We start from the raw sequence: 27,056 nt of genomic DNA on the forward strand, positions 1-27,056 counted from the left end.
TAAGGAAAACGCTGCTAGGAACATGCCAAAGCAACAGGTGGCGATATATTCCTAACCGTGTTCCTAACCTGAATGTTGGCCAATCAGAAGTCTAGAAGCCTCGGTGGGAAATAGTAAAGAAAGATAGGGCATAAAAGCAGAACCCAGTCCTATGTGTGGAGGGACAGTAACTGTGTGTGTATATGTAAGCATTTAAACACTGCAGAGAGTACAATTAACAGTATTGTAGAAATTCATTTCACCGAAACAATAACGCGGCGCACAGTGTGTCGTCAAAAAAGGCCCACACCTTTGACGCTGCGTTTTCTCCGTTTTTCTCGTCCACACCTAAATGCAAAAAAGGAGTTTTCAAAAATATCCACCCTGGCAAGCGTTTTTAGAAATCTCCTTTTTCAGTGACCGAAAACGCCATTTACGTGTGGACGAAAGGTGCAAGCGAATCACAACTATAATGCTTTTTCCAGTCAATAGGAGGAAGGTAATTTAGAACCTGTGGAGCAGTCAGGAGGGAATATAATGGAATAGAGAATTGTTTTTAAATGGTAAATATTAAATTACCGGTATGTTTCTTGTGTATCCTGTTTGTTACCCAAGCAAAGCTGTCAGCTGGCTTGCACATGAGGATAGTGCAATGTAGTGATAATTGGAAACTCCTATTGCAGAAGCAAAAGTTGGAGAAGACCTGCTCTCATCACTTTCACGAGATGACATCAAAGATCTGTTTCCTGGTCCTGAACATTTCCTCAGGCGTCGGGCTCTATGGCTTGCAGTGCACAAATGTGAAGAAGTAAGTTCTGTCCTATCGCTGTGTGACAAAACTGAGAACACACCAGCTTGTTTTATGCAGTTTCAAGTAATTCCACCAATACTCGCTTAACAGATAGACAGTAGAATCTTCTTTAGTTTTGATTTAAATCAAGTGGCCTACACATTTATTAAATATACATATTTTTTATTGTTTGACACTTTACTGATATTTTGTTGTACTTTCTTTCATGTGTAGAGACCTAAAGTTCTTATGCAATTTTATGTGAAATTAGCCCCATGTACACTGTATTTTAGAACAAGACTGCTGCTGAAAAAACGCTAACAACTACTGGAGATGGTGACTTCTCCAGAGAGGAACCCAGCACTTCTAAGTTTGTGACTATGTCCAACCCAGAGTACATAGTCTTCACAGACAGTGAACTTGAGCAAGCTCGACATTCCTACTTTGAAAAGAAGCGGCTGGGGACAGAGTGTGCTGAACCTTTGTCAAAGGAACTCTTTTGTCGACTCGTAAGAAACACCATGACAAACATGATTTCAATAGCAAGAGCAGCTGAGGACTCCAGATACCCCAGCAAACATGAGGTTGATGCCATGGCAAAGCGATTAATGGAGTACTACCCAATGCTTAAAGAAACGTGTGGTGAGTGGGTAAGTAGCATTTGCTCAATACCACTCTGTGTTAATCATGAGTGATGTATCTTATCATCTTTTAATTTTTATCGTTTGTACCTATTAGGAGCATGTTGCTAAAAAGCTAATGAAGAGACTCTCCAATGTCAAAAGTCCAAGAAAGGGCAAAAAACCTCCTGTGAAGAAGCCAAGAAAGGATGGGAATGAAAGCGTTGCAAAAAATGACAGCAGTGGGGAGTCCAGTGCATCAACTATTATTCTAGATAAATCACCAGTTAGATCGATGGGCACCCCAGTGCACCACCAGGATGGCAGTGATGAAGAATGTAAGTATAATATAATGCACCCTCTTATTACACCCTGAGTGTAAATGTGGTTTGGACGAAACTTTTTGTTTTTTTGTTAAAAATTCTGCTAACAATGGAACACAACTACTTCACTGTTTATCTTGGAATCTTTGTGTTCCATTTAATAGTGACAACTTGACAGGATGAATGAACAATTTTAAGTTAGGTGTTTAGTTAATTTGTTGATCTAATTTACAGATATATTTTGGTATTTTTGTTTTATTGTTTTGCACCAATAACAGATATATAAAGCCTTACTGTGGCAATAAATGATTTACACACCTCTGCTCTGTGTATTTAGCTGGTTCAGCTGACTTCTTTGACAGCCAAAAAACCCAGGCAAAACACTACAAGACACTTCAAGAAATATACAAGACCAAAAAACAGAACAAAGCTGCTGTTACCCAACTGCTGAACCTGGAGTTTGAGTCTAGAAGACAATTCATTAACTCTGATGCTATAAAGGAGCAGGACAGAGCAGTGAAGATACTAGAGGCATATCCTTGTTTCAGAGAACTGGATCATGTAAGCAGTACTTATTTCTTTTAGCCATCCTGTTATTCCTTTGGGGACATTTTGATATGATTTTCAAATTTCTTAAATACTGGCCCTCATGTTTAAATTGTTATCACTTATTGTCAAGACCAGATACAGAGCTAGACAGATCTATCTCAGTTGGGTTTCTGTCTGTATTTTTCAGGTCCTTGATGAGCTGCGGAGAATTATTCAACCATCCAACTTGAAATACATTTCTGAGATGAAGGATAGATGGGAAATCTTCTACTCGAAGGTGCAGTTTTATGGTGTCATGAAGAAAGTTATGAAGCCGCCAAAAACTTTGGATGGAGGTAATGCTACAGTATCTTGATTTGTCTACATTTATGCTTTGCAGATTAAATTATTTTCAATGCTTAATGGTGTTGCCCTGTCTTATTTTTCTTTTTTCAAACCAGTGGAACATGCAGCAACTGTGTTCAGAGCCCTTCCCATGCTTTTCCCTTCCAGCACAGTACCACCTAAGAAGCTGGGCATCTGTAGTGAGGCTTTTTTCCATGTCCTAAAGGTAAGGCTGCAATATTCTATGTGTATATATTGTTGAATTTTGCAGTTACTCATGTTTTCATTTTATATATTTTACTGTGGAGTCAGTCAAATATTCTTAAAGTTCAGATCCCCATAACATGTTGATGTTAATAAAAACTACAAAAAAAGTTGATCTATTTTAAACTGTAATGCAACTCAAAAATTGTCTTTCTCACGGTCTTGTTCTAATCCTCTTTTTTTCTGTCATGTAGACTTCAGAAGACCCTGAAGGCTACCTGCGTCAGCGACCCCTGGCTTGCCCAGTTCTGCTTGTCTCTGAAGGCAACTGCATGATAGCTGTTGGAACCACACCGGTGAGCACTTTTGACCGGAAGGATCTTAATGAGGGACTGCTCTATCTGATGGCATATTACTATGCCCTCCACCTCACATATCCAAAGTGCATTTCCACACTGCTGTCTGTCTTGCAAACTGAAATACTCAAAGACTCCATCCATGACCGAGATTCAACCCCCTCTTACAAGAAGGCGCTTGGTGAGTGGAAGTCATTCATTGAGTGAGTCTCTCAGATGACAGACTCCATCTGCCTTGTTTATCAGACTCAGTGTTGGTCAGTGAGGTTGTTTTTTTTTTCTCTAGAAAAGTTGTTCAAATGTAAAACACATGTTTGTTTGTGTGGTCGTTAAACTTGTTCTTCTAAAATGTTATGTAATATAGGATTTGAAATAGTGATTGTTTTAAGCTTCAGCAAAATGTATTTTTGATACCAGCCTTGAGTGTGTTATACTGTTATTATTCATGTTAAGAGTATCTGGAATATGCACTTCTTATATTGGCCATGTTACACAGTACCCTGCTGAAATGTATAATTTTAGACATGATTCTCCTGGAACAGACCTCAGTGAGTACTGACCCATTGCTGTGTCAATAAAAGCGCAAAAACTAAGAGTGCTTTTGCTGTCTTAATTTAAGATGAATTCCCTTATTTTTAGTAGCTTTTGAAGAGATGGTGTCTTATTCTCAGGAATTTTTGCTGATTATTGTTCTCAGACTCGAAACATAATTCTTATAGTTAGCTCAATCAAGAAAGAAACAATTCAGTTTTAAGAAAATTTGTCCTATAGTAAGGTGTTTTTTTTATGTGAAAAATCTAAATTAAGGAATCTTAAGAATCTTAAAGTAAGCAAATAATTCTTGAAAACAGCTTGTTCAAGAAAGCATAATGCTCATTTTAGGTACAGATTTTCTAAATATCAAAGTGTCTTTTACTTATAATAAGTCACATTTTCTTCAAATAAGCATACATTTTAGACAATTTTGTCTAGTTAAAAGGCATATGGCAGTTAGATTAATTTGCTAGTTTTAAGAATTCTAGTCAAGCAACTTTTGCTTACCCCATTGGCAGATTTTTTGCTCAAAACAAGAAAATTTTGTCAGATTTAAGAATATTTGGCTTGTTTCAAGTATAGCTGTTTTTGCAGTGTGGTAGCAATATTGTTTCCAGTTGATGCTGGCATTTGTTCCACATTCACAGTAAAACCAAAAGGTATATGATCTGACACAGTTACCGCATACCTGATAGTCATGTTTGCTAAAGCTGCATGTCCATCAGCTGTACAGATACAGTGGTCCAGCCATGATGTACTATGCCAGGCTTCACTTATGTATGTATAGCTGTCTGCAGGCAGCAACACTTTGGTAGACAAGATAAGATTATTAACTTGACAGAAGTGAGTTAAGTGGTCAGCAAACTGAGAACTGCTGTCTGTGAGATCAGCATTAAAATCACCCAAAACATATATGCTGTAAGTATCGTTGTCTTGAATAAATGCATTAATAAAAGCCAGCCTACTGAGGTATTCTTGCTCATTTTGACAAGATTCATAGGGAGTATAAATATTAAGAATGATAAAACTACTATTGTTCTGTGTATATTGTATACCAATACACCAGTCTACATCCAGTCTAATGGGCTTTATCACAGGGTCTATTTTTTTGTCCCAAAGCACAGCAACCCCTCCAGGTATTCTGCCTCTGACTATAGCTGTGCTGAGATCAGTTGTTGATTCCCCCACTCCCAAAAAACTTGCATTTAGACAGTTAAGTTTTCCCAGGTCCTGTTTGGACAACCATGTCTCCTGCAAGCATAAAATGTCACATTCTGCAAGCAGACTGTCCACAACAATCCGTCGAGCTTTGTCCCCTGCACTCTGTCCCAAACGTAGACCATGACAGTTGTAAGATAATATCCTAATAGACATCTTCATGTTGATACGTTGGTACCAGAAGGCGCAGTTATCTCCCCTGCTGGATCCACTGAGCTTGGCACCACCGTACCGAGCTTACGAGGTTCATAAAAACGCCGGACCAGAGCCCCTTCAGGCCAGAGTTCAGGATTGTACATTTCACCCACATCATTACATTCAGCAGTAACCTTGAAAGAGCTGAACCTGCTACGTTTACTAGCAATTTTTTGACAGGTCACATCTCTTCTAAGATTCTCTCTCAAATACAGAGCAAGAGTTTCTGCATCTACATCCAGGGCAAATATAGTGGCAAACACGCTCACCAATTTAGACCCTGTGGTATTTAGGCAGCAGAACAACTAAGAATAACAACTACAAATAATGTTTTTAGGTTTCTGTTGTACTGCAAGGTTCTGTACAGGAGAACCAAACCAAGAGCAAATATTACGTCTCATTTACACCTGAGCACGAAGAGCCATCAACATTTAGCAAATTGAATCATCTTTGTTTAGATGCAAGAAGAATCATATAGAAATGAAAAAGTAGAAATAGAAATCCAGAGCAAAGATATCCTCTAATTCAGCGTAGCACATGTGCAGCTGCTGCAATTCACATAAGCATTCAGCTCGTCGCTGTTGCAGATTTTTCTCTCGCTGTTCTGGCTCACAGCGCTGCAAACACAAAAATAAATATCCCCAAAGGTGTGAAAGGGAGCTAATTAGTAAGAGTATTGTTACTCTCCGCAGGAGTAGTCCAGCAGTAGAAATCAGTCCAATAACAAGGTGTGTAACATCTAGGAGGGTGACAGAAAAACCCAGGGTAACTTCTAAGGACCTCAACGTCTCTCTCACATTGTGTTTTTTAAACATGCTTCCATTTGTCACTTCAGTCTTTACTCTGAAATACAGGAAGAGAAATCATGGCTGAAACAATTTCTCATGAAACCAGGGGTGTGGTCCAACAGTCAGTTTGGTGAGGAAGGTTCCTAACTGAGAGAAGTGACCCAGAAGTATCTGTGTAGCAGCCACAATGAATCCAGATCATGAGCTTTATTAACTGATCAAAGTCTCTTCTTTCATCTTCTGTATCATTCAGTTTGCATTGGTAATGCCCATTATTGTAATGCTTTTTTAAGACGAGCAAAACTTTATTTCACTTTGGGTTAGCTGGGATAAGTGATGGATGGAGGGAATTTTACTTCAGCCACAGAAATCCTAAACAGGAAGGAGGAGCAGAGTTACAGTGGATCACTATCCAGCAGGGAAACAAGGTTCATTTCAATTTCTTGGCCATGAGTGAGATTTACTGAGTGGGCAAATTAGGGAGACGACACCATCAGATCCCGAGCCCTCCATGTGTTAATCAAGAGACGGCTGCTGTGCTACATCCATATATAATGAATAAATTAGGAGCTAAAGCTGAAAGGACAGTTTATTTGTACCATCTTCACGTGAACACATTCAAGAACATCACAGATGAAGAAACATTAAAAACTTCCACACTACATAAAGCAAGAAAAATAGTTTTTCTTTCAGGTGGTTTCAGAAAAACAGAAACATCAAACATCTCCAAGACTCTCTTTGAAAGAACTAAAAACCTTTGTTCTCATGGTCCAATCATGAGTGAACTCCCCGATGAAGCCTTGTGTGCTAAAACATGTCAGAGTTTTAAAGGTTAAACATGAGTTTCCAAAACGTTTTGCTGGAGAACAATGAACTATTTGACTGAGTTTCAATCATTTACAGACGAGCAAAACCAGGACAGAGAAAAAAGGACAAAACTGACTCAGTAAAACAACAGAAAAGAAGATCCCCATGTAGATCTGTATTATGTAGAAGTTCAGCCCAGCAACCAGTTCAGTTCAACACAAGTTTAAATGATTCTATCTGAACTCTGTGGAGCCTGATCTCAAGCTTTTTGAGTCTGACCAGAGGAAACCAGAGGATCTTTCTGTGTCTTCAGATTCACTGTGATCCAGTGATGGGAGTGATTTCAGCCCTGAGTGATCGCGCTGATGTTTGCACAGAGCAGACAATGAGGTGAATGTTTGGGCACATTGGTAACAGTGAAACAGTTTATTAGTAACGTGGGATCGTTTGTGTGCAGAGTATGAACTGAGATTCCTGAAGCTCTTGTCACACTGGTCACAGCTGTAGTTTCCTTCCATGTGTGCACGTTCATGCCTGTTACGACTATGTGAATGTGAGAAGCTTCTCTCACAGTGTCTGCACTTGTGTGGTTTCTCTCCTGTGTGGACTCCTTTGTGTGATTTAAGCTGACCTTCAGTGGTGAAGGATGACCCACACTGATCACAGAGGTGCTTTTTAACCCCACTGTGAATCAGTTCATGTTGTTTTAACTCACTTGATGTGGTGAAGCTTCTCCCACATTCTTTGCAGTATTTCAGTTTGTCTCCAGTGTGTCTACGTTGATGTACTTTTAGGGTCTTTTGCCAACTGAAAGTTTTTCCACAGAGGTCACAATGAAAGTCTTTCCCACCACCACAGTGATGACAGGGTTGAGAACTGGATCCATCTGTGTCGCTCTGCTTCTAAACAAAGACACAAAGACAGTGTAAGTCAGTCCTTCAACATTTGTATCCTGAACGTCGCCTGAAATAAAGAGCATCTCTGCAGACGCCCAACTACATTTGACTGTTTCAGTTAACACACTCAGTTTACTGGGCTGCAATAACTACAATACTACCACCATAATACTACAGTAATACTAAAATCATAACTGAAAGGAAAATCTGAATAATCACTAGGAGCTGCTTTTCCATGCAGTAGAATTGCTAACATGCTAACACAGTTTAATGAGCAGAGTTGTTCCAAACAGTCAGGCTAAAATGACAAGATAACAATATAAATACATACCTCACAGTAGCTGCACTTGTAGAGTCTCTTTCTGGTGTGGATCTGTTGGTGTTGTCTCAGGTGACGTGGAGATTTAAAAGTCTTCTCACACAGGTCACATTGATAAGGTCTCTCCTCAGTGTGGGTAAACATGTGTCGTTGTAACTGTGCGTCTGTTGTAAAGTATTTGCCACACTGTTCACAGCAGTACACATCATGTCTGGTGTGAATGCGTAGGTGTGTATTTCGGCTCCCTCTCCAGCTGAAAGTTTTCCCACAGATGTCACAGCTGTATGCCTTAATTCCAGAGTGGGTAACTAGATGCTTCTGTAAGTGGCTACTGTGAGTAAAAGCTCTGCCACACTGATCACATCTGTACGCTTTAACTCCACTGTGGATGAGTTGGTGTTTTTTTAGGGAACCCTTCCTGGAAAAAGAATTTCCACACAAGTCACAGCTGAACGGTCTCTCTCCAGTGTGGATGACCTGATGCTGTTTTAGTTTAGCCCTCACAGTAAAACCCTTCCCACACTCGTCACAGCTGTATGCCTTAATTCCAGAGTGGGTAACTAGATGCCTCTGTAAGTGGCTACTTTGAGTAAAAGCTCTGCCACACTGATCACAGCTGTATGCTTTAACTCCACTGTGGATGAGTTGGTGTTGTTTTAGGGAACGCTTGAAGGAAAAAGACTTTCCACACAAGTCACAGCTGAACGGTCTCTCTCCAGTGTGGATGACCTGATGCTGTTTTAGTTTAGCCCTCACAGTAAAACCCTTCCCACACTCGTCACAGGTGTGTTTTTTCTCTCCCTTTCTTCTGTGAGGTTTGTCGGCCTCCTGAGAGCGCTGACTTCTGGCTCCATGTTGGTCCTGCAGTGACAGAGATACAAACAGAGGCAGTGAGTGAAATGCAGTCGTGGAACAAACTCAACCTTCAACCTCCATTAACACTAGTTTTAAACCTGAAGGTGGAGCGTGGCACCAAACACCTTAAAGGTCTCTTATCCCCACCTGCTGGTAGTTCTAACACATTACATCCAACCTGCTGTTAAAGATAATTCATGACTGTTCAAACACTAAAATCATGCCCATCCCTCCTGATTGCACGCACACACACACACACACACACACACACACTTTTATAATTTAGATTATTTTGTTGTTTCCTATTACATATTTCTATAATTTGTATAGATTTATACAGAATTATTCAGTGATAATAAATCCTATGTTTATTTATTCTAAAGGGACCCCGTTAGCTTCCACAACAGATGTTGCTCGTCTTCCGTCAAATACTCACATAAAATATTACACAATAAAGTGGATTCAAGATATCCACATAATTTCACTCTTACATCCACAGTGAGGTTTCACAATTGTTCAAATATAAGCAATCAATAATAATAATAATAATATCAATAACATTGAGGCACATTACACAAATTTCAAAAACAAATCATGTCTTACAATATTTACAACAACTAAAAGCTCTGTAAATCGGCTTTTAAGTGTTCATTGAAGTTTTGAATAATTCTCTAATTTTTTAAGGCAACTTATTCCACTTAAAAGTTGCTCTAAATGTAACAGTTTTACAAAACGTTACTTTTAACTCGAGCATTTACTAAATTGCAGCTTGTTGAAAACTGTGTAATATGATGATGTATTTCATCTGGATACTGCAGCTGAGCAGAATAAATGTGGTGTGTTTAACAGAATTGCTTTATTTAGAACTACAAGTAAGCCATAGAATATTTTAGCCTGTACAGGAAGCCAAGAAAGGTTATTATGCATTTTATCAATATTAGTATAGTATGAACATCTTCACACTAATCTGGACGCCTTATTCTGGACTAACTGAAGTCTGTTAAGATCTGTCTTATTAGCTGCTGACCAAATGATTGAACAATACTCCAGATGAGACATTACTAGTGCATTAATGACATCTTTCATAATGAAGAAGTGATACACAAAGAGCATTTCATAGCCATAGCTATGCCTTGTCGGCAGAGTTATGTGACATTAGTGATGTTTGTACTTTCAGCGTTAACTTGGTTTTAAAGCCTTTAAAATATACGCCGTTCAATAGTCGACCTTCATCTGACAGAGAATGTGATGATTTTGTGGATAATTAAAGTCAGTCATATATCCACAAACACAACAAGCTGAAAGTCAGTGATGCTGCTCGGTTTGCAGTCCTGAACATCACGGCACAAGCAGGATTCACTGCACTGTTAATGTTAGCTGTGTTATATTGCTGCCTCTGTTCGGTGGTGTCGAGCCAAACGCACTTTAATGTGTGTTTGAACGAGCTGATGGTTCACTCGTTAAGCTGAAAGAAAGATGCTTTAATCACAGCAGTAACACATGTGTCCACTGCACCATCTGGAACTCTTCTTGTTTACACTCGTAATAACACAAACACTAAATCCTGCTTCTCTGGTGCTGTTGTGTAGCAGTGTGTACACCTGAGACTGTCACCTGTCTGTCTGTCCTGCACTCTCTCTCTGTTTCTTTCTCTCTGATTGTGGAATAAAAGTATGAACATGTGTTTATAAGTTACACTTGTGTTTGAATCCTGCAGCTTATCACGCATTTGATTTCCATGTGTGACGACTGCAAGTGTCCAGAGTGAGGACAGACTGAGGGAGCCACTGCTGCACATCATCTGTGAGGCTTTGCAGCCCTGATGATCCACCAGAACAAATTCAGCAGTGTGTGAGGAAGTGGAGGAGGAAGAGCCAGCAGCACAGAAATGAAGCCCAACAATCATGTTTCACAGTCCTGTGGTCTCAGCCTCAGATACTCATCAAATCACACAGAGCTCATGTAGAAACAAATGAACTAAATATGTTCTCCTTCATTTCTGTCAAACAAAGCTGTATGAAACGTTTCCAGCTGTTAGTATCATGGTTGCTAGGCAACCTGGGCAGCGCGACGGAGGCTAGACGTCCCATTTCACGAGCCTACGAGCCTCGCACTTCGGCCTTAGCGGTCTTTGAGTACGCGGCCCTTGAGGACTTTAAAGCTGCAGAACCTGAATCGGGATACAGCCATGATGATCTCCAGCCTCGTGCTCGCCAACATTCTCACCTGAGTTAAGAAGACGATCACTGAAATGGTCTCAGCAGGTCCTTTGATGACAGCAATGAAATGCAGTGGTAAGGCTTTTTGGGGATTAAGTTCATTTTCATGGCAAAGAAGGACGATGCAGTTCATCTGATCACTCCTCATAACATTCTGGAGTGCAGGCAAAATGCTATTATAAAAACTTAAGCAGCAACTTCTCCAGGTTCCAATATTTATGCAATTCTCAAAGCTTTTGGCCACGACTGTATAACCTCTTCTGAAGTTTAGTGGATATTATACATGGTTATGCTCAGGATGTGTCGGCCAGTTTCCACTGGAAACGCCTTTTGGTTAAACTGTCAGCGAGGAATTTGCATTTGCACTGTTACATTTTTATATAACTTTAATGCACATAAACAACAGCTGCTTGTTTCAGTGAAAATACATTGATGGGTTTTTAATAAAGTTGTGCAGCTGTAAAGTATTTTGTCTGGTGTCAATTCTATCGTCAGCTACATCGTTATGGCAAATGTTCAAATGTATATGGTGATAAATATCTTTGGTCATATGGTCCTGCTCTGTCTGTCACCTTCTGTGTTGAGCTCATTGTTTCCTCTGTAGTGGCTGAGCTGAGTCCAAGTAGCTGAAAATGTTCCTCTGCTGCTCCGTCAGACTCTCCTCCTCCTGCTGATCAGCTGGGACACAAAACAGATCTTTGTTAGGCTCCACACTGCACTGAAGAGTCAAAGTGTCTCATATGTTCATCTGACAAGTAAAAGAACACATTTTTGTTTCCCGAGGTGGGCAACTTGTTGGAAACAAACACAAAAGCTTTGAGCACTGATACCTGCCATTGCTGGCATTGAAAGATGCAACGCCAGCAATGTGGATTGTCAAGACTCAAACCAATCATCAAGCAAAGACAACAGGGATCATTTGTTTCTCTTTATTTAGCATTCACAGCATTTGTAGTTGCCTTCTGTGCAGGGGAAGTCCACGCACACTGTGTGGTACCGCCATCCGCAGAAGGTGCATTCAACCTCTGTAAGAGAAACGAGATTGTCTGAGACTGAAATGATATTCACTAAAGAAGTGGTGATTTGTAAAACTTCACATTTTGACTCGGGACGTACTCTGCATGAAAACAAGCGCCCACTCTTCCTGCTCAACAAATGCCAAGGGCGGAGCCTTATACCACGTGATACAGAAGCTGTGCCGTGTGATGCTAAAATTAGCAGGGAAAAAACAACGGAGAGCACGTCAGGGATGACGAGAAAGTGACAGGAGAAAATCCGTCCCGGTCAACCACCCAAACATTAATAACGGGAACCTTATACAGCGCTTCCCTATACACGTCGAACTCCCGCAGGCACAAAGACATTACGGAGGCTATCACTTATCACCTGACCAAAGATATGGCTCCATCAACACTGTGCAAAACGAGGGATTTAGGAAAACGATCAACACCCTAGACAAACGCTACACAGTGCCGTCCCGCAACTATTTTTCTATTGTTGCACTACCTGCTCTGTACACGCAGCGTCGAGCAACGGTGGAGACGGAATTTCAAGCAGGACAACATTTTGCTGCAACAACAAAACGTGAGACATTTGTTGTTTTATGTTTATTTATTGTTATGAGAGAATCATGATCTCAATTCTAAGCCAAAAAATCGTGATTCTCATTTTATACAAAATCGTGCAGCCCTAACATTAACACAAAACTATTGTTTCACCAGAGAAACACACATGAAGAGAGAGAGAGAGACAATAACAGCTACCAAACAGTCGTCATAATTCGTCACACAATGAGAAAAGGACAAATCAACAAGTAACAATGACTAATTAATATTAAAATCTGTAACATAATGTATTGTTTGGAGTTTAGTCTGATTGGTTCAGGATGACCTGCCATTATCCAATCACACGTCTGCTTACCTGCATCTTTTCTCTAACCTGAGCACCTGATGGCTTTGAACTTTTGTTGTCCATCTTCCATTGGTTTGAATTTTGCGCTCCAGTACAAACACAAATCCCCCAACCCGAGGATCAGCACAATTAACCTAACAGACCTACACCTTAGTTCACAGATTCACTTTGTCTAAGGTTGATTTCTGGGATTTCACACAACCCAGGATTCAGATCGTGAATCCATGATGGGCTTGGATTTACATCATTATAAATGAAATGCGCTCTACTTGGAAGCAGCCGGCCCCGCCCCTTTTGACGGGTTGTGTGAGACTTTAAATCTTTAAACTGTAAATTATAAATGTAAATTGTTATTGATCCTTTACCCCGAGTCCTAAAGTGTAGATTTATTTTCTTACTGTTCTTATATTTATTGTTTGTTTACTTGCACCGCTGTAACTGCAGCCTCGTCGTCTCGTCTCTCTATATGCTGGACTGTCTGTAGCGGAGATGACAATAAAGTTTACTTTGACTTCAGCAGCGCGCAGGCGCACCGAGGGCTCTCGCGCTCACTTTATAGAATTTAGAAAAAACATGGGTGCAGATTATAAGTCTGTATCATAATATCTGTTTGTTGTGTTGTTTTTATTTTGTTTTGTGAGTTGGTTATTAGATGCCGCTCCAGCCAGCCAGAGACTCCCTGCCGCCCCGCCCTCTCCTCCCTGTGCCGCCAGCAGCAGGCGCACCTCGCAAACGGAGGGCGCCCTTACTCCCAGCAAATGGCTGATAGAAAACCGATCGGTGCCTACGAATTTCCCAATATGCGCTGGCATGACGTCGGGGAAGCATGGGTACGACCGATTATTTTATTTTTTTCTTGCCAATGCCCGTGATGCCCCCCCCACCACGATGCATTCTATTGGTTTGCACACTTACACACACACCCAGCTGTGGTTTCCTGTTTTGCTGGACTCTGGAGAGCCCCGCCTTTAACGCTCTTCTCTCACAGAGAGCAACAGAAAACTTGGAAAAACTCCAGATTGACTGAACTCAGTTCAAAGTTACCTTGACACCTTTAGATGTGAGACGTAGTGATGGTCCGCTTGAAGCTGACATGTGTCAGAAAGATCGACGCGCTGCTTCAGAAGCACCGTGTCGAGGCTTGATTCGTTTGGCCAGAGTCACGTGATCAGTGACGTCTGAAGCTTCGTTTAGAACGTACCTCTTTTTAAATCGAACTTTATTGAAACACAATGAGTATACAACATACAAACAGATGAAGTTTACAAAAGAACAGAACATGAACATACAGAACCAGGAGTAAAAAAATTATGATATGAGTAGGCGAAAAAAATCAACATATTGTAACGTGCAGTGGAGATGAAGCCAGCCGCGGAGGTGTGCAGGTGGATAGCGAATGAGCAACAGCTTCTGACTTTCCAAAAAGTACTCATTTATTTACAATATCAAAAATAAAAGTGCTACCTCTACCACACATTACTAAAGAGCACACTAGTCTGCGTACACACGGGAGCATCCATTACAGGAGGAGTGCGAAGAAGAACAAAAAGGGGGTGACACCAGTCGTGAGACAGGAGGCGCCGCCATGTGGTGATACACTGCATTACAATAGCAACTGTTACATAGTCCCCCCCTGGTGAGAAAAAGGCTGTCCTCAGCCGTACACAGCTGAAAAAGCACACACCACACCTAACAGTACCCTATACATAGAGGTTACAGCTAAGATTGGTGCACACACACAGGGCAAAAGACCATTTAAAAATGAAATTGGTGAAAATAAGACGAATATGTACAGTGGAAAATCAGTTTCCTTCGTTTTTTTCACTTTTTTCTTTTGTTCTTTTTTTTTTTTTCTAAGTAAATGCCAAGAATGAACCTTAACGCACGAAAGAGCCATAAAACTGGATTAAGTAGAGCAAACAGAAACATCTACATATCATGACTCAAAGTAGCAATGCAACAAGACAGCATCAAACAGGTTTAACCAAAACATTTCACTTCAGATCAAGCCTGGTTGTGTGAAAATCATTAGTCCATCTTTTGTTGCTCCAGCCAGACGTAACTCTGGGGCAACGTCTGGGCCTGAGATTGTAATGTCCACCAGCAGCTGGGTGCTGGACAGATCTGGGTGAAACACTCTCTGGAACAGCGCCCACACCAGAAGAAGAGTCAATGTCCGGTAAATCAAAGGGGAATGGCTCAGAGTCAATGTCAGTGTCGGCAGGGGGGCCAGGGTGGGCCTGAGAGTCAGAGTTCAGACCCTCTGCGGTCTCTCTCTCAGCAGGCAATGAAACAGAATGTTCTTTGGAAGTGAGAGAGTCCCAGGTATGGAACGGTTGCATGTTCACAACATGATAAACACCTGCATCCACACCGGAGTCCACCCAAGTGAGCCTGTAATTAACATCACTGAGTCTCTGAGATACACACGAGAGTCCCAGGTATGGAACGGTTGCATGTTCACAACATGATAAACACCTGCATCCACACCGGAGTCCACCCAAGTGAGCCTGTAATTAACATCACTGAGTCTCTGAGATACACACAATGGTCCCTGAAACAGTGGTGCAAGTTTAGCAGTTGTCAATGGAAAATTGTATTTAGTAGTCAGTATAATCTTTTAGTGATATAAGTTTGCTTATGGTAGGATGCTGTTTGTAGTTATTTGGTAGTGACAGGATGTGTGATTTTTAGCAGGCTTGGTTCACCCCCACATCCTGGGAGCGTGGGAGAGGTCGTACCTTGTTTTATTGTTTTAACGTAGCTATGTCTGTTTTAGTCTAAGTGCTTTAACTGCTGGACTTCCTCACCGTGCCATCTAGGGTGGGGGAGACTACCCTCTTTATGACCAAGGATGTACCTTTTGTGCTTTCATGTTATATGACTCTTTGATCAACACACACACACACACACACACACACACACACACACACACACGCACTCAATGGAGTATAAATAAAGACCGGGGCAGTTCTCTCACTGGAGTCTCTTAGAGTAGAGGCTGCCCTTGCTAGCAAGAAGTTCTGTGTGTTTCTCTTCTCTGAGTCTTTACTGAAGAAGTGTTTTAGAACATTTTCCCTAACATTTACTTGGTCCTTCGTAGCCAGAGCAGAATATATCAGAACTGTTATCTGTGACTCTGTTCCAGGATCCAGCACTGATTCCTGACGCCGTGGGGGGCCGGCACCGAAGTCTGTGCACAGCCCTCTTAGACGAGGAGAGAGTCCCAGAGCGTGAATTCGAGTCTGGGCCGGTGACCAGGTCCACGGCGCTGGGATTCAGTCTGATGATCCGAACCGTCAGTGGGACATCAGGGGTGAGAAACACTATTTGGTATTTAAAGACGGCTGCAAAGATTTAAAGTAACGTGACAAATTAAAAATACGTTTAAGTAACGTGATAAATTAGGTTGGGTTCGCCGGAAGGAGCCGAATTTGACCAGTTTTAGAGGTAGCTGAAATTATCTCGTGACAAATTAAAAATACGTTTAACAAATGAAAACACGTTGAGTATATAAAACGGCCGCAAAGGTTTAAAGAAATGTGATAAAATAGGTTTAAGTTCGCCAGAAGGAACTGTGTTTTGACCAGTTTTAGAGGTAGCTGAAATTATCTCGTGACAAATTAGGTCTAAGTTCGCCAAAAGGAACTGTGTTTCGACCAGTTTTAGAGGTAGCTGAAATTATCTCGTGACAAATTAGCGTGCAAATGTCTATGTTTGTGTATGTGTCTGGAAGTAAGTTGATTTTACAGCACAATACGCTGCTGAACTAATTCCATTTTTGTTTTCTTTGCTGAGGCTCACGTTCTGGTGACAAAGGAGAACGGTTGAGTTTCATCTCATAAAACTGATACCGCTTCACCGTTAGGGTGAAGTCGAAGGCCGTATCAGTAAACCACCCTGAAGTCAAGCGTGCCAGTGACGGCCCAGCAAAATCTTTGAAAATGGGGGATAAACAAGTAAAATTAACACCTGATGAGAAATGTCTAGAAAAACAGCAAGCCGGAGCACGACTAATCCAAAAGAAAGAGAGAGGAATGCATAGTGGAAGAGCAAGCGGTAGAGGCTACACACACACACCAAACAGTGACTTTAACACTACATGCTGGAGGTGTGGAAAAGAGGGACATTTTGTACGTGACTGTAAGAAACAAAGAAGACAGTAACTCAGAATAGGATAGCAGCTCGGGTGAAGAGAGCAGTTCAGACTAGGAAGAACATAATAATCCCTCACCTAGTGAAAATTAGAGATCATAGTAGTTTGAAGTAGTTTAAAAAAGGGTTGGAAACAGACCCGACTGAATAGATATAAATGCAAGAGGAGTAAAGTAAAATAAACAAAAGGCTAAATTACAACTTAATTTTAATGCATTCAAACTAATAATAAAAAGGATAACAACCTATAAACTGGTATTAATAATGAAAGCAGATAATTCACACAAACAGAACTGTGATAACTGGAGTGTGCAGCGTTTCCGTGAGCAGTTTTCCTGCATCTTGACTTGTGTGTAGAGTGTTCATAACATCAGCATTATGTTTTTGTTTATTTGTTTTGTTGGGTTGAAAAATAGTTTAATAAACTGGTGATCATATTTATGGATCACCATGGTACATATCAGCTATGTGATTTATTTACGCAGATGAAAAAGTGAGTGTGAATGTGTTTGACGTCACAGTGTTTTTGTGCGCTGTGTAAAAGTAATTGCCTTTGATTGTGAGAGCGGTGATTCTGCAGGTCACCAGCTATTTAAAAAAAAATAAAAAAAATAATAATAATACAAACAAAAAAGAGTGAATTTGAGACAAAATTTACATTGTAGATGAAAAATAATTATAGGAAAAAGGTTTTGTGTTGATCAACCAAGAACAACTACAATCTTATTTTCTGCTTTTAAGAAAGGACAGTTCACAAAAACAGAGAGAGAGATGTGTGTTGATTAAGCAGTGAGGATAATAATGAAAGTCTCTCAGTCTGTCGTTTACAGGTGGGGAACGGACCTGGATCAATTCTCCACGGGCAGCAGTCGGAAGAAAATTATAGGTTGAAATCATTAGAAAAAATAGAAAACACCCAGCCAGAATTTTTTGGCTGAATTGTTTTGCAGCTTCCCGTCCTCATCCCGAACAAGCAAGCTCCAAGGAAACGAATCTCTCCCTGAAGACACCGAGTGCAGTTTCAGAAGCACGAGCATGAACATCAACATGCCCATAAGTTGCTAGCCAGACAACTAAAGAAACTAGAAAATGATAGAGCGATTCATAAAATCAGAACAAGTAACGGAAATCTAGTCACATCACACAAAGATATTAACGATAACTTTAGACAGTTTTATGAATCCCTCTATACTTCTCATCCCACTGCAGGGCCTAATGAAATGCAGGAATTTTTAGATAAATGTGATCTTCCTGTGTTAGACCAGACAAATGCCAATATTTTGAACGCTAAGATCACAATTGAAGAAATTACAAAATCTATCGGATTACTAAAAAACAACAAGAGTCCAGGCCCTGATGGGTTAGGGAATGAGTTTTATAAATACTTTAAGATCAAATTAAGTCCATATCTATTTAAATTATATAACCATGCATACAAAATGAGCACCCTACCTCCAACATTGAATGAAGCAACTATTATAGTACTTCCAAAAAAAGGCAAAGCATTGGAGGAAGTGGGATCATATAGACCTATTTCTCTATTAAATTCTGATCAAAAAATTCTGGCTAAAATACTAGCGAGTAGACTTAATACAGTAATAGATAAATTGGTGCATTCAGACCAAACAGGTTTCATTCCAAACAGGAGTTCTTTTAATAATCTTCGACGTCTATTTAATATAATCTATTCCCCCAAGGTACAACAGGACCTACTTATACTTAGCTTGGATGCCGAAAAGGCATTCGATCATGTGGAGTGGTCCTACCTCTTTGCAGTCCTAGAAAAATTTCAACTGGGACAAGATTTCATCTCTTGGATAAAACTACTTTATAATAATCCCACAGCCAGAATTCTTACAAATCAGACATTATCAACTCAGTTTAAACTCAGCAGAGGTACAAGACAAGGATGCGCTCTTAGTCCATTATTATTATTTGCCCTGGCTTTGGAACCCTTAGCACAGACAATTCGAACCCATATGGATATACACGGTTATGATACAACATACACTTCTAATTCTATATCGCTCTATGCTGACGACATATTATTATACATAACAAAACCATCAATATCCCTCCCAGCAATTCTCTCCGTGATTGATAAATTCAGTACTTTCGCAGGCTACAAGATTAACTGGGGAAAAAGCGAAATATTGCCCATTAAATTAGAGAATAAACAATGGCTTACATCTTTCCCATTTAAAATAACCTATGAAAAAATCACTTACTTGGGCATTACAATACCAAAAAAACACAGCTCCCTAATGAAAGAGAATTTTCTTCCCTTACTGGAGAAACTTAAAAATAACATTCAGTACTGGAGGACACTTCCTATTTCTTTAATAGGGAGAGTGAATTCAATAAGAATGGTATTCCTCCCGCAGTATTTGTATCTGGTTCAAAACATCCCAATTTTCTTGCCCAAATCTTTTTTTAAAAAGATGGACGCCATCATTATGCCATTTATATGGAATTATAAAACACATAGAATAAAAAAAGACCACCTATGCAAACATAGATCCCTTGGTGGACTTACACTACCTAACTTTATGTACTACTACTGGGCATCAAATTTAAGAATAATTTCCCTTCTATTGGATGACACAGCAATACTCCCTAACGGCTTACAGATGGAGCGGGAGGATTGCCTTCCTTACTGTGTTGGTGGAATACTACTCTCTCCTATTCTTTTGACAAACTCATATTACAATTCGAATCCAGTGATTTATAATACCGTACAAATTTGGAGACAAATAATTAAGCACTTCAAATTGAAAAAACTATCAATGTGTACATCCATTACAGCTAACCCCTCTTTCCTTCCATCATGTGTAGACGGAGCTTTCAATATATGGCAGGAATTGGGAATTTGTAAATTAAAAGATTTATACCTAAATGATACTTTTATGTCATTCCAACATTTAAAAGATAGATTTGGATTGCCTCACAGTCATTTTTTTAGATATCTTCAACTAAGAGACTATATCCGTACATACCTGCCACAATTTGAAAACATATCGTCCGATCCTTTGGACAGATGTCTTAGTGATGGAAGGGGGTTTGAACAGAGAATTTCATTATTTTATAATTCAATACAGGAGATGAGTATACCTTCAACTACTTAAATCAAAGAGGAGTGGGAAAAAGATTTTGGGACTCTCCTATCAGAAGATTTCTGGCAGGAGGCCTTACACAACATAAATACGCCTTTTATTAATTCCCGTCACTGTTTAATTCAGTACAAAATTATACACAGACTACACTATTCAAGGAAAAAACTTCACAAAATGTATCCAGAGTGTTCCCCCCTCTGTGAAAAATGCAAGATACACTATGGAAATCTGTTACATTGTTTTGCACTATGTCCAAGGCTTCAGGGTTTTTGGTATGATATTTTTACTTATATGTCTAATATTTTTAAAAGTAAGATTGAACCAAATCCGACAGTAATCATCTTTGGGATTTCCAACGAAACACAAAATTTACAACACTCTCAAAAAAGGTTTATGGCATATGCTTTGATTATTGCAAAGAAATTGATCCTGCAGCTTTGGAAAGGCAATGAGACTCCTGTATTAAAAATGTGGCTTACTGAACTTATAAACACTCTTCACCTTGAAAAAATAAGATATAGTATGAATGACAATGTAAAAGATTTTGAATTAATCTGGCACCCTTTACTTATATACCTTGGGAAAATATAAAACTTTGTTTACTTGTTTCTCTTCCCTTTTGCCGACAGCCGGGGTATTGGGACCCCTTATGGGTGACTGCGGGTTTTTTTTTTTTTTTTTTTTTGTTGGTGTTGTTTAATTATTTGCCTTGTTAGTTTAGAGAAAAAAAGGAGCATAAGCTATGTTATGTCAATTTGTAAAAACTACAATCATGATACTTGCTCTCAATAAAAATATTTGAAACAGAACATCAACAGTGGACAGGAGTCCAAGAGACAATACCAGAGTTCTGAGCAGAGAGGTCCAGCAGCGCTGTGGGCAAACGGCATCAGAAAAAGAAGAACCACCATCTAGATTGGATGGATGGAGATGCGTTTCCAGCCAGCTGGAACCTCATTGTGTGTGAAGGACTTTTGAGAAGACTGTCTGAGTTTGACATTTGCCATGTTTGGAGTGAGATGGCAATAAAAGAGACAGTGGGACAAAGAGAGAGACACGGGACAAAGCTGAAAAAGCTGACTGCCATTGGACTGAAAAGTGGGAGAGAAGGAAAGGAGCAGAGGAGGACTGAGGCTGCTGTTTTAGTGTGGGCAATCAAATTAGGTTAAGGAATTCGGGGAGACAAGCGACTGCCTGGAAGTGGAGGATTGATACAGTGTCCAGACCACCACAAAAGGGGGAGGAAGACAAGCACTGAGGTATGCAAGTGTACTGTTAGAAAAAAATGGAAAGTGACACGACACATACAGATAATATGCACCAGAGATAAAAAAAAAAAAAAAATCATACACAAAGTGTTACACATTAAGAGAGGGCATTTGTAGAAGGGGTTAACAACACACAGTGTGGTTGCCGATGGTAACCTGCAAGCATTTGGGGTTTAGCTGTGCCTGAATATGACAGAGTTTTTCATTTAGATGTTTCTGAAACAAAATTTGGAGTGAACAGAGTTTTGTTTCAGAAAAAAGGGGGGAAGGTACATGAAAGGATACATAAAAACAGAACATGCATTAACCCTACTAATACAAACACAAAATAACTCATGAAGATTAGACAACATTTTAAGTGTGCGAGTGAATGAGATGTGTTGGAGTTTGTTGTGTGCTGAGTGGAGACTCTAAAACACTGAGTTTCCTGTTTTGATGTGCGAGTGAATCCTGTATTTAGATACACAACTCTGAATACGTCAGAACAAACTTCTTTTATGAAGTGCATGACAAAGGATGTACCTTTTGTGCTTTCATGTTATATGACCCTTTGATCAACACACACACACACACACACACACACACACACACACACACACGCTCAATGGAGTATAAATAAAGACCGGGGCAGTTCTCTCACTGGAGTCTCTTAGAGTAGAGGCTGCCCTTGCTAGCAAGAAGTTCTGTGTGTTTCTCTTCTCTGAGTCTTTACTGAAGAAGTGTTTTAGAACATTTTTCCTAACAGCAGTAAAGTTAGACTGAGCGTCTGACCTGGGGTGCGTCTTAACTCTCACAAGGTCACCAACACGAAACGTGGCATGTCGATGTCTCAAGTCATAGTAATGTTTTTGTCTGTCATGGCTATAGTCCAAAGCTGCTTTGGCGTGGTCGTGAGCCTCCTGCAGGGAGGCTCTCAGAGTCTCAGGGTAAGGCACACCCGGTTCATCAACACCTGCTGTAGAAGGCTGAGTGATAAGGTCAAGCGGGGTGTCTAACTCACGACCATAAAGCATCATGGCAGGAGTCATACCTGTACTGTCATGGGAGGCGGTGCGCAGAGCAAAGCAAATCTGAGGGAGAAACTTGTCCCATGATGTGTGCTTATCACACAGAGTCCGGTTGACGCGTTCAGTAGCATTTGTCTGAGGGTGATATGCCGTAGTGAGTCTGTGCACCGAGCCTAAGGCAGAAACAACATGTTCAAAAAGCTCACTCACAAAAGGAGACCCTCTGTCAGAAATGAGGTAAGTGGGTGTACCATGCCTAGCAAAAATGTCAGTGCCGAATTTACCAGCTGCTACCTGAGATGTAGCTTCTTTGACAGCACTGGCTTCAACCCATTTAGTCAAATAGTCAACAAACACGATCAAATAAGCATTACCAGTGGGGGTGCGGGGAAGTGGCCCAACAAAATCCACACCCACATACTCCCAGGGTTTCTGGGGGACAATGGGAACCATAAGACCGGCTGCTTTTTTCTGACTTGGCTTGGTGAGTTGGCACACTGAGCATGAAATCACATAGCGTTTCACATCAGCTGCCATTTTGGGCCAGAAAAACCTAAAACGCAGTCTAGCCAATGTCTTAGAAACACCCAAGTGACCTGCTGTGGGGTGGTCATGGTAATAGTCCAGCAAGGTGCCTCTCATGGAAGTAGGGGCAAACAGTTTCAGCTCTTTCAAAGGGTGCAAAGCACATGTGGACTTGGGTTCTCTGTGATACAAAAGAGAGTCATACACAACATACTGTAACAAGGTGGCATTGTCCGAGCTGTTCAGAGAGTCTGCTTCAATGTCTCTGAGGAGTGGACCTGTAACATGATCGTCTAACTGCAGCTGTCTGAATTGTGAACGGTCAGCCAGAATGTCGGGGGGCAGAGTACGAATGTTCAGGCTGCCCATAACAGCATGATCTGGTAAAAGATCAGTCGGCCTGTCACAGGTCAGAGGCAAAGGGTGCGTCGGGAACTTTGTTCTGTGCACCAGGTTTGTGCACTATTGTGAAATCAAAGTCCTGCAAACGAAGTGACCAGCGGGCGAGTCGGCCCGTTGGGTTTTGACGAGACATGAGCCACCTGAGACTGTTGTGGTCAGTGAAGATAGTAACATGAACACCTTCAACATATGGGCGGAAGTGTTCCAGAGCCCATATCACAGCGAGGCACTCCTTCTCTGAAGTGCAGTAGGGGAGTTCAGCTTTGTGAAGGGAGCGACTAGCAAAAGCCACAACGTACTCACGACCCATGTCATCCTTTTGCATCAACACTGCCCCAAGACCAATGTCACATGCATCGGCGTGAATGGAAAAGGGACGGTTGAAGTCTGGAAATGACAGGATCGGGGCTGATGTGACATGATCCTTCAAAGTGTCCATGGCCCTTCGACAGCTGTCGTCCCAGTGGAAAGCATTGTCCTTTCTGGTGATGGCGTGAAGAGGTTCGGCATGGCGGGCATAATTCTGAATGAAGCGTCGATAATAGCCAGTCAAGCCAAGGAACTGACGGACGTGTTTCACTGAGGTTGGGGTATCAAACTCCTTAACCGCCTTTACTTTGTCCGGATCGGGCTTAACACCTGATGATGTGATGCGGTACCCGAGAAAGGTGAATTCATCGAGGCAGAATTGGCACTTTTTGAGCTTCAATGACAAGCCAGCAGCCTGGAGTCTGCCCAGCACCTCCTCAAGATCCACTAAGTGCTGTTCAAAGGTAGGTGAGGCGATAACAATGTCATCCAGGTAGACTGCGCACGTTTTGTAAATGAGGCCAGCAAGCACAGAGTTCATGAGTCTCTGAAAAGTTGCAGGTGCGTTGCAGAGCCCAAAGGGCAGCACCCGAAACTGGAAGAGACCGCAGTGAGAGATGAAGGCAGTTTTAGGCTTCGAGTCCTCTGCTACAGCAACCTGCCAATAGCCTCGCGCTAAGTCCAATGTTGAGACAAACTTTCCTCTTGCCAGAAAGTCCAAAGACTCATCTACACGAGGCAGGGGATAAGAGTCTTTTCGGGTAACTTGGTTGAGCCCTCGAAAGTCCACACAAAACCTTGGTTCCGTGGCCGCTCTATTTACAATGACTACAGGAGCTGCCCAAGGGCTTGTGGAAGGTTCAATGATGTTGTCCTTCAACATTTGTTGCACTTGTTCTTCAATCACACGTTTCTTAGCAGGTGACGTGCGATAGGGTGGGAGTTTGACAGGTGTTGCATTGCCAGTCTCTATGGCGTGCTCAGTGAGAGCCGTTCGACCAAGTTGACCATCAAACAAGGAGCTAAACTTGCTGAGCAGATTTAGTAAAGCATCCTTGTTGTTCTCTGAGAGACTTGCTTCAGACAGTTTGGCTGTTAAGTCTGAGCGAACCAAGTCCAAAGACATCAGTGTTCCAGGTGAATGTGAGTAATCATTTTGAAGGTCCTCTTCATTGTCTGCGAGTGGGCAGGGGATGTCCTCAATGTAGACTGTTCTAGTAGGAATGTGAATAGAAACAGAAGCTCTTGCCATAAAACCCATTCCCAGAATAAAAGGAGAGGACAAATCTGGTATTATGGCAAAACGCTGGTAAAAGTTCTTGTTCATGAATCCAATATTGAGCCAAATAACACCAACAGGGATACAGGGAGCATTATTGGCGAGGTTAACTGCAGGACCATTCCACTCACTTGGGTTTCTAGGGTAAGAGTCATTTACTTGAATGAGATCTGTTCGTACAGCCGAGAGGGAAGCACCCGTGTCGAGGGTAGCATCCACAGATGAAGCATTGAAGTTCACTTTCGTTCTTAGTGGGGTATTCCAGTGGACTTGTGAAAAATTGTCTTCCAAGTGTCCAAGACTGTGTCCACCCTGTAGTGAATCGGGCGTGTGAGGCTCCGTTAGTAACTGGGGGAAGGTTGGCCTCTGTGAAATGTCCTCCTCCCCCCCCCCTGTAGTTTCCCGACTGCCTGTATTGTGGCTGGGATGTGGTGCTGCTTAATTCCACCTTTTCATGGCCAGGGTCAGAGGGGCCAGGTACTGGCAATGGCTGGACTGGGCCATGCCTAGCGGTGTTCGAGGCTCGTTGTGGCAAATGAGGTTGGGTGTTACAGTTTGGGCAGGTGCGTGTAGTGAACCCTGGCTGAGAGCATTTGAAGCAGTAAGGTTCAGGCTTATAGTTGTCTTTGCTACATAAAGCAGGCTGTGGTCTTTGTGGTCCAAGCACTGAGTGAAGCTCATGAGCACGTAGCAGCAGGTCCATTACAGAAGTGACATTAGCGCCATACAGGGCAACTCTGTATTTTTCGAGAGCATGTTTACTAATTAGGTCAATTCTGTCTTTTTCAGGTGGGGGGCTCTTCAGTTTGTCAAACTCACTCAACATGTGGGCGACAAAGGTTGGGAGCGGCTCGTCCTGAGCCTGAACACGATCCAAAATTCCTCTCAGGATGCGTTCTTGGTTGTCGGAGGGCAGAAAAACTGTCTTAAACAGTTGACAGAATTGAGCCCATGATGTGATGTGGGAGCTCAGTGCCTTGAACCATTTCCCGGGCTCTTTTGCAAGAAAGTGTGGCAGTTCGTTTGGCAATTGCCCATCAGTTAGGTTCAATGAGGCTTTGTATGTGCCAACTGCATTTAACCAGTCCTCAGGTTGCACTTTTCCGTCCCCAGCATACACAGGAGGCTCCAGCTTTGCGTGATGTAAAGCTGCCGCAATCACTCTGGAAGTGCTGCTGAGTTCAAGTGAGTGAGATGGGAGGAAAGGATTTGTAGGTTGAAATGGGTTGCTGGGCAGGAACGGATTGGTACTGTTGGTGGGTTCAGTTTTGTCCATCACATGAACATGAGGTGTCGATGTGGCCATTGGGAAAACAGGAGACTGTGGGACTGCAGGAGGGGGAGAGTTCCCCGTTGTGAGTTGGTCCCACTGCCTTAGTAAACTCTGCTGTATGTTCAGTGAGTCACTTAAACAATCACTAAGCTTATTCACCTCAGTTCTTAACTCCACCACTTGTTGGCTAAGGCTAGGAGTCACATTTTCAACTATCTGGCACATAGGTAACGAGGTAAGTTCCATGTCTGAGTCAGAGTCGTCTGGGCAGTGTGCCATTGCGATTTCAAAAAAATTAAGCCGCTCCAGGGCACAGCGCAGTTATTGATATAGCAGTAAAAGAGTCAGTTAGGTCAGACTAGAAAGACAAAACTGCAAAAATGCGTTCAAGATTAAATTTAGAAAAACCACATAAAATTTCGCCCAACAACTTAAATTAGACTGGAGTGATCAGAACCATGTTATTACAATAGCATGTCTGCAACACTAGAGCTCAATGCAAGATTAGTTTTAAGTCGTTTTGTTATACTGAGCCGAAGACCAGCACCAACGGTTGTAGTCGGCCAAGCTATCACTTACATGTGCTACAGTCAGTCTCAGCAGAGGGAAAGGGGAATGAAAAGCCAGCAGAAATGTTCATGTCCAGGCTCTCCACAGAAGAATTAATCCTTAGAAGACGAAACCAACAACAAATAACAAATCCACGGAGTCCATTCGCGTCGCGGAGTCAGCTTCTCTCTTTTTCTTTCTCCCAAGCAGAGCAGCGGCACACCACGGTATCCAGAAATTATTCGGGTCCCACCTGAGCTGAGGCTGCAGCCATGGCTGGAGAAAACGT

General features: G+C 41.5%; 3 protein-coding genes across 3 annotated transcripts; 1 reads left to right on the forward strand and 2 right to left on the reverse strand.

Annotated features, from left to right (window-relative positions):
- Positions 1-681: 681 nt before the first annotated feature.
- LOC146577246 (uncharacterized) lies at positions 682-3,352 on the forward strand. Its single transcript, XM_085252527.1, has 7 exons — positions 682-787; positions 1,063-1,419; positions 1,508-1,727; positions 2,050-2,273; positions 2,449-2,596; positions 2,702-2,811; positions 3,044-3,352. Exons 2-7 carry the CDS (start codon positions 1,150-1,152, stop codon positions 3,350-3,352), a joined length of 1,281 nt encoding a protein of 426 aa, XP_085108653.1. The 5' UTR covers positions 682-787; positions 1,063-1,149.
- A 320-nt stretch (positions 3,353-3,672) lies between these two features.
- LOC146577247 (uncharacterized) lies at positions 3,673-7,225 on the reverse strand. Its single transcript, XM_085252516.1, has one exon. It carries the CDS (start codon positions 5,057-5,059, stop codon positions 4,232-4,234), a length of 828 nt encoding a protein of 275 aa, XP_085108642.1. The 5' UTR covers positions 5,060-7,225; the 3' UTR covers positions 3,673-4,231.
- Positions 7,226-24,341: 17,116 nt separating this feature from the next.
- On the reverse strand, positions 24,342-26,628 carry LOC146577248 (uncharacterized). The gene has a single exon (XM_085252565.1). The coding sequence runs from the start codon at positions 26,495-26,497 to the stop codon at positions 25,097-25,099; it is 1,401 nt and encodes a 466-aa protein (XP_085108691.1). The 5' UTR covers positions 26,498-26,628; the 3' UTR covers positions 24,342-25,096.
- Positions 26,629-27,056: the final 428 nt, after the last annotated feature.

This window comes from Mchenga conophoros, linkage group LG3 (genome assembly GCF_057382185.1).
Source record: "Mchenga conophoros isolate Kocher_MC1m ecotype Shallow Benthic linkage group LG3, M_conophoros_male_GT1.1, whole genome shotgun sequence".
Taxonomy (NCBI): Eukaryota; Metazoa; Chordata; class Actinopteri; order Cichliformes; family Cichlidae; genus Mchenga; species Mchenga conophoros.

What these genes read in the sequence shown, in the direction of transcription:
- LOC146577246 (XM_085252527.1), top strand. Translation starts at nt 1,150, where the DNA reads ATGTCCAACCCAGAGTACATAGTCTTCACAGACAGTGAACTTGAGCAA. An exon ending in AAGAAACGTGTGGTGAGTGG is followed by an intron (nt 1,420 to 1,507) that starts GTAAGTAGCATT and finishes TGTACCTATTAG; the next exon opens with GAGCATGTTGCTAAAAAGCT. An exon ending in GTTTCAGAGAACTGGATCAT is followed by an intron (nt 2,274 to 2,448) that starts GTAAGCAGTACT and finishes TGTATTTTTCAG; the next exon opens with GTCCTTGATGAGCTGCGGAG.
- LOC146577248 (XM_085252565.1), bottom strand. Translation starts at nt 26,497, where the DNA reads ATGGCACACTGCCCAGACGACTCTGACTCAGACATGGAACTTACCTCG.
- LOC146577247 (XM_085252516.1), bottom strand. Translation starts at nt 5,059, where the DNA reads ATGAAGATGTCTATTAGGATATTATCTTACAACTGTCATGGTCTACGT.